The sequence below is a fragment of the Drosophila sulfurigaster genome, unplaced genomic scaffold (genome assembly GCF_023558435.1).
Source record: "Drosophila sulfurigaster albostrigata strain 15112-1811.04 unplaced genomic scaffold, ASM2355843v2 contig_289_pilon, whole genome shotgun sequence".
NCBI classification, from domain to species: domain Eukaryota; kingdom Metazoa; phylum Arthropoda; class Insecta; order Diptera; family Drosophilidae; genus Drosophila; species Drosophila sulfurigaster.
This window is the reverse complement of record NW_026909668.1, coordinates 526550-533714: the sequence shown is the minus strand read 5'-3', so window position 1 is coordinate 533714 and position 7165 is coordinate 526550. Positions and strand designations below refer to the sequence as shown.

At 53.5% G+C, this 7165-nt stretch overlaps 1 protein-coding gene across 1 annotated transcript; it reads right to left on the bottom strand.

Moving 5' to 3' along the window:
• Positions 1-2027: 2027 nt before the first annotated feature.
• On the bottom strand, positions 2028-3092 carry LOC133849734 (uncharacterized). The gene has a single exon (XM_062285828.1). It carries the CDS (start codon positions 3090-3092, stop codon positions 2028-2030), a length of 1065 nt encoding a protein of 354 aa, XP_062141812.1.
• Positions 3093-7165: the final 4073 nt, after the last annotated feature.

Sequence of the window (7165 nt, the reverse complement as noted above, 5' to 3'; positions counted from 1 at the left end):
TGTTGATACTTTTGATGATTGACGCAGCTGCACAGCGAGTTCCGATCGGTTCGAATACCCAAGCTCAATTGACTATTTCAGCATACGCGCTCACGTCATAAACTCACTCAAGTCGAGCGTATGCAGCCATCTCTCTCTAACTCAAGACTCTTGGTATCTTACCATCGAACCTCACTCAGCAGCAGAGCGTCTCTGCCTCTGCTGCCGTGCTTTCGCTCAATATCAACTAGTAAAGCAGAAGCAGGGAATTCCCCGAATTCCCAAATTACCAGAATGCTACATTCACTAGGAATCACATTGCAACACGGCCTTCCTGACCTATCACACGTTCTCGTGTGCTACATCCACCACCCATGTCCATACAGTCACATACCAGACTCTTAATTATGGTATCGCTTGGTTTTAATAACATTGTTCGTGGGGGCGCTGAAATAGTTCCAAAGTTTCTTCTTCCCGAAATAAAACACTCGCGCTTTTTACCTATATATAATTTGTAGATTTATTGAGACTTGGCGGGTTTTTATGGCGCACAGAAATGCGGGTAATTGTACCGATTGAAATAAGACGTGGTTTGATACTAAACGTCAGAGAAATGCCGACGGCATTTCGTTGATCTATGCTGAGCGCGGCTCAGCGGTGGTGAGTTGTGGGAGAGAGAAGCTGAGAGCACTGGAACTTGAGTGCATTCTTACGCACTGAGCGCATTGCTAGTGAGCGAAAAAGCTTTGAGTGCTTTTCGGTCGGCGGAGCGGAGGTGTGCCTCTCACTTAACAATGCGCTCGCATCAACATTCTCCCCCCTTGCAATATTGGGTTTGCAACAGAAACTGCTAGTAGCACGTGCCTGACAGAATCCAGCCCAGCGTGGAATTCTGCGCCATAGGCAGTCCGCCTTGGCCCGGGAGGATACCCGGTAGCACGACGTCAGGGTACTCATCAGCCCCCAAGACTGCCGAGACCGATGCCGAGCGGAACCAGTCCTTGTCAGCCAACACGAGGTTGCTGAAAGAACTGGGCTCGGCTGGTGTGACAGTCCTGGTGGGTGTCGTTGTATGGAGCTGTGGATCTGTTTTGAAGACGACCTCCCGGCTCATGGGTGACGTCTTGGAGCGCAACGTTGCCGGGCACACTCCTTCTGCGCCCACGCGAGTAATGGAGAGGCCCATGGCCACTGCCATCGACTCGCTGATGCATGAGCACTCGAGCTTCGAAGGTCGCCTTTCCCGTCTCTAGCCAGACCGCCGCGGTGGGGAGAATACTCACTCCCTTGCACTGGAGTAGTGCCGTCAATGTCAAGGCGGGGCTAGGCACGGGCCTGGTGTGTGGGGAAGTGGGCCGGTCCATCCGGGATGACGATGGTCCTCCTCTGGTGGCTGCCGGGTGGTCGCGTCGGCCCCTCGGTTGTCGCGCCATCCGCTGCTTGGTACTACGATTCCGCATGTGCAGCATGGAGTGGTGGTCCTCACCACAATGCCTGCACCGTCCACCGCTGCGGCAAGTGCCCCCGGAGTGCTGATGAGCCAAGCAGTTGGGACAGTACTTATTGACAAGTACTGCCCGGAGCCGCTTCTCTGGCGTCAGCTGGGCAAACCGTGGACATTTGCGCAGCGCGTGGACACCGCGGCACACCCTACAGCGGAACGAGTCTGTGCCGGGAGGCACATACTCACCCCGCTGGGGGGCGGCCTGGCGAGGCACGAAAACTCCACGCGGAGTAACCGGTGCCACCGGTGCTGGAGAGAGTTCGGACTCCATCGGGGCGACTGGTGTCGGCGGAGAGACGGCAGTCGAAGGCGAACTGGGGCGTGCTGGGGAGAAGAGCCTTCTCAAACACACCTCGTCCGAGAGGGAGCAGGATAAGCTTCTGGAGGACGCCATGGTGGACTGTAATGAAATGAAGCAGACGAAACAAAAGAAAAAAAAGAACAAAACAATAGATTTATGAAGAACATGGCGCGGGATGAATTGCCTAAGCCGGAAGAGAAAACCACAGGATAGTGGATGGCAGTAGAGAGAAGAATAGGTGACTCAGAGCGCGCGTCCCGTAGGAAGGAGGACCAGCTTTGCAACTGGTCGGCGGAAAACACCACGACACGTCTGGATGTCTACCACACGGACCCTTTCATCAGCACCTGGGCAAGCGGTCAGCACACGCCCGAGGCGCCATTCTTGTGGTGGTATATTCTCCTCTCTGATGACCACCATGTCACCGATTTGGAGATCGCGTGAAGGTGACTGCCACTTATTCCGCTTATGCAATTCCTTTAAATATTCGTTCTTCCATCGCACACAGAAATGCTGATGGAGAGCCTTGAGCCGTTGCCAGTGGTTGCGGATGGACTCCACATCCTCTCTGGACTCTGGCTCCGCCATGGAGAGTAGCGGACCCCCGATCAGGAAATGACCGGGAGTAAGTGCCGCCAAGTCGCTCACATCCTCTGACATAGGAGACAAAGGCCGCGAATTGAGGCACGCTTCATTTTTGGACAGGAGGGTGGAAAGTTCCTCGAACGTATGTTTTACGGAGGAAACCGTCTTGTAGAAATGCGTCTTGAAACTCCTGACGCCTGCTTCCCAGAGACCCCACATGTGAGGGGCACCAGGTGGGTTGAAATGCCATGCAAGACCTTGATGGCTGTGAGTGGTGAGAATCAGGTTGCGGGTGCTCTCCACAAATTCTTTGGAGAGAATGGAGGAGGCTCCGACGAACGTTTTCCCGTTGTCAGAGTACATGTGAAGAGGGCACCCGCGCCGTGCCACGAATCGGGAAAAAGCTTCCAAGAACTTTTCCGCTGTCAGATCCGTGGTCGCCTCAAGATGGATTGCCTTCGTGCTGAAGCACACGAAGACACATACGTAACCCTTCGTAATCTTGCAGCCCCGTCCGACGTAGCTCTTGACGTCGAAGGGACCGGCGAAGTCTACTCCGGAGTTAGTGAAAGGTCGCGAAAAAGAACGAGCGGTTGGGAGATCACCCATCAGCTGCGACTGGAGCTTGCGGCGATGAATCACGCAGGTCTTGCATGCACTAATTACTGTCTTCACCAAGTTCCTTAGCTTGGGAATCCAGAACTTGGTTCGGACCAGCCGCATCACCAATTGGTTGCCTCCATGGAGGGAGACTTGATGCGTGAAGGAAACCAGGAGGCGCGAGAACACGCAGCCGAACGGAAGAATTATTGGATGCCGTTCGTCGTAGGATAAGGAGGTGGACGCTCTTACGCGTCCTCAGAAACGCAGGACACCTTGCTTGTTAAGGAACGGATTCAAGCTTAGGATATCGCTTGACCCGATTAAACGATTATGGGATCGGAGGGAAGCACACTCTTTCGCGTATACCCGGTTCTGAGCCTGTACAATCAGCCTCTCTTGAGCTTCTGCAAAGCTCTTGAGAGCTGAGCGTCTCTGGAAACGAGACCTTGGGATGGCGGCAACGCTGGGCAAACCTTCGCACATACGCAAACATTCGGAGCGCTCGATCGAACCTGGAGAAACGGTCGAGGAAGTCCTCACATAGGACTTGCACTGCATGGACCTTCACCGCTCGACACTCCAATTCAGTATCGAGCCCAATGACAGGTGAAGGCCACTGCGCTGGTGAGTGCGTCAGCCATTCAGGCCCCTGCCACCAAAGGCGACTGGCCAGTAGCTCTTGCGGCGAGACACCGCGGCTTGCCAGATCGGCTGGGTTGTGTTCGGAACGAACATGTTGCCAAGTGCCATTCACCGAGTGAATCTTGGCCACTCGGTTCGCCACGAAAGTGGTCTACTTGCATGGCTGCTTATCCAACCATGCCAGAACTATAGTGGAATCTGTCCAGAGGTACGTCTCAGCGTCGGGGGTGGGAAAATGTGGTAGGAGGGCGGCGGATAATTCTGCGAACAGGAGAGCTCCGCACAGCTCAAGACGAGGTAGAGAGACCGTCTTGATAGGTGCAACTCTAGTCTTCGCTGCTAGAAGGGTCACAGACACTTGTCCAGCTGTTTCCACACGTGCGTAAAGAGCGGCTCCATACGCGCTTTGAGAGGCGTCGCAAAAACCGTGGAATTGGATTTTTGCGCCGGGAGTGTAGTTGGTCCATCTAGGAATGCGGATGTCCTGCAAGGACGAATAGTTTTGCAGAAAACTGGTCCACTGCTCTGTGAGATCCGCCGGCAAGGAGTCGTCCCAGCCGATTTCTTGCTTCCAGATTTCCTGCATGAAAATCTTGGCCCAAATGACCACGGGAGCAAGCCAACCTGCAGGGTCGAACAACTTGGCGATCTGCGACAGCACTTCTCTCTTGCTGAAAAATGGTTTGGACACCATCTCGGCGGTGACGAAAGAGTACTCGTCGGACGTGGCCCGCCAACGAATACCTAGCGTCTTTGCGACACTAGCTTCGTCGATCTCGAGGAAGTCTTCACAGAGCAAGTGATCCTTAGGGATTCTTCTCAGCTCATCTTTCGAGTTCGAGGTCCACTTACGCAAAGGGAACCCAGCACTCTCGAGCGCTGTTCGAAGCTCATCTATAGCAGACACCGCAGCCTGCTTAGTGTGAGCTCCTGCTAGGACGTCATCGACGTACATATAATTGGCGATGATGTCACTAGCGAGGGGGTACCGGTCGCGAACATCACTCGCAAGTTGATGCAGAACGCGGATAGCCAGGTACGGAGCACAGTTCACTCCAAAGGTGACTGTGTTAAGCTCAAAGTCGCATAACTTCTCGTCTGGAGTACGGAAGAGCAACCTTTGAAACCGGATGTGTTTGGGATCCACAAGGATTTGCCGATACATCTTGGTAATGTCAGCGTTGAAGACAAATTGGAAAAACCTCCATTTCAGGATTTGAATGGTCAGGTCGGATTGAAGGATTGGCCCAGTGTGGAGGATGTCGTTCAGACTCTTCCCGTTTGAAGTCGGGTTGGAGGCGTTGAATACAACGCGAAGCTTTGTGGTGGTGCTGTCGGGCTTGAGAACAGCGTGATGCGGCAAATAGTAGTTGCCGGAACTGGATGGGGGGACTTGAGTCATGTGACCCAAATCCAGATACTCTCTAATAACGGAGTCATATTGTTCCTTCAGAGAGTCGTTCCTCTTTAAACGGCTCTCGTTTCTCAGGAACTGAGCGAGAGCGGTAGCCCTCGAGTGACCCAGGTCAACGTGACCAGGATCGCGGAATGGGAGCGTGACTATGTAGCGACTCGTTGAGGTTCGCACGGTCGTGGCGTTGAAGTTAGCCTCACAAAAAAGGTCAGATTCTTTTGCTGGGCTAGCCGGCAGGTCCTCCACCTCCCAAAATTTGGAGAGGAGTTCCTCCAATGGCGGAGTTCGCTCGACGGACAGTCGAGCCGAAAAGGACGAAATGGCCTTTGAAATGGATCCCGACACAGGGCCAGTCAGGATCCAACCGAAAATGGTCTCTTGACCGAGGAGGGTCCCATAAATGTTAGGGTGAGAGCCGCCGAGCAGAATAGACGGGAGGATATCAGCGCCTAGTAGCACATCAATCTGCGAACTCTCAATGAATTTGGGGTCTGACAGCTAGATTCTTGGCAGATTTTCGAGGAGTGTTTGTTGGACGGAACATGAGGGCAGATTCCCCGCTAACTGGGGGAGGACGTACGCCGACGCCTCGATCTGCAAATCGGGTCTGACCGGGGAGCCAATTAAGAATTGGCAAAACTTTCGAGGCTGGGCTGCCACAGCTTGAGTCAGCCCAGAGACGCGGGCTTGCACGAATTTATACGGCATCCTCAAGGGCTTGAACAACTTTTCTGAGAGGAAGGTGGCTTCTGATCCGAAATCGATCAGAGAACGAGCTGTATAGCGGACGCCGAGTGACAGCTGTGCTGAGCAGAACACCTTGTGTGTTAACTGCCATGAAAGATTGGACGTTAGCTGACTGGGTGGAAGTGGACTGTATTGGAGATGGAATGGGGGTTGTGACTGTCGGCGCCGGGTTCACTCGATGCAAGAGTGTATGATGACGACCCTTGCAAGTAAAGCAGCTGTGCGCACTTGTGCACTCGGCCAGGACTGGGTTTTTGAAGTCACCCGACTCTCAAAGGAGTTGACCTGCTTGGCGACGGGGGCCTCCTTGCGTGAGGCCCGTGGAACCGTCGGAGCGCTCGTGCTGGCTGACACTTCCGCTATCGCTTCTAGGGTGCGATACCGCTCTAGAAGGAAAGCGTTCATGTCAACCCACGTTGGAATGCCGCTCTTATTTTGTATGGACTGTTCCCAAAGAGAAAGGGTCAATTTGGGGAGCCTCGAAGAACACAGGAAAACCAGGATGCAATCCCAATTCTCCGTGTTGATCCTTGAGTGCTCTAAGGCCGTCAAGCACCCTTGATGCTCTGCAACTCCTGAATGGCTGCACCCGACTCTTGCCCAATGGCGGGCAAATTGAAAAGGATTCGCAGCTGACTGTTCACGAGCAACCGTTTGTTCTCGAAACGCTCAGTCAAGCTGGACCACGCCGACTGAAACCCCTTATTAGTCAAAGAAGACTTTGACACAATGGCATGGGCTTCACCGCTAGTCTTGGAGTTGAGATGGAAAAGTTTCTCAACTTCCGACAGTCTTGGATTTCGGATGTAAATAGCCGTGAATAAGTCTCGGAAGGTGGGCCAGCGAGTGTAATCGCCTCCGAAAACTTCGGTGTCGCACGGAGGTAGGCGACACCTTGTTGACATGAACGGCACGGCTTGCGTTTGTACGGGTGTACGGGGAGTGAGTGCCTGGGAGGCATCAGCTATTTGCTCACTTAGCTGAGCTAAGTGCTCACTTATACGGTCAGTCGCGGCGATGAACTTATTCAATGCCGAATCTACTACATTGTGTGCCATTTTGCTTTGAGAACGAGTAACAATTGGCCGAGGAATTGGGACGGAAGCAAGCTTGGTCTTAGGAACAGACGGAGGTTTCGTGACGAGGATCAGAGGCTTGGTACCGGAAGTGGGCGAAACACTAGCTGACCGTGCGGGGACCTCCCTTTTGGTGTGAACTGGCGATGTGCTGGATGCACGAAGAGCCGATTCCCTCTTGGATCTAGGAAAAGGGGGGTTACTCGAAACTCTAGCGGCGCTAGTAGAAGGCACGGACAGTCTAGCTTTAGTCTTATCGGGTTTGCCCGTTGACATGCTACGCACGGAAGATAGGAAGCAGCTGGTTAGAAAAT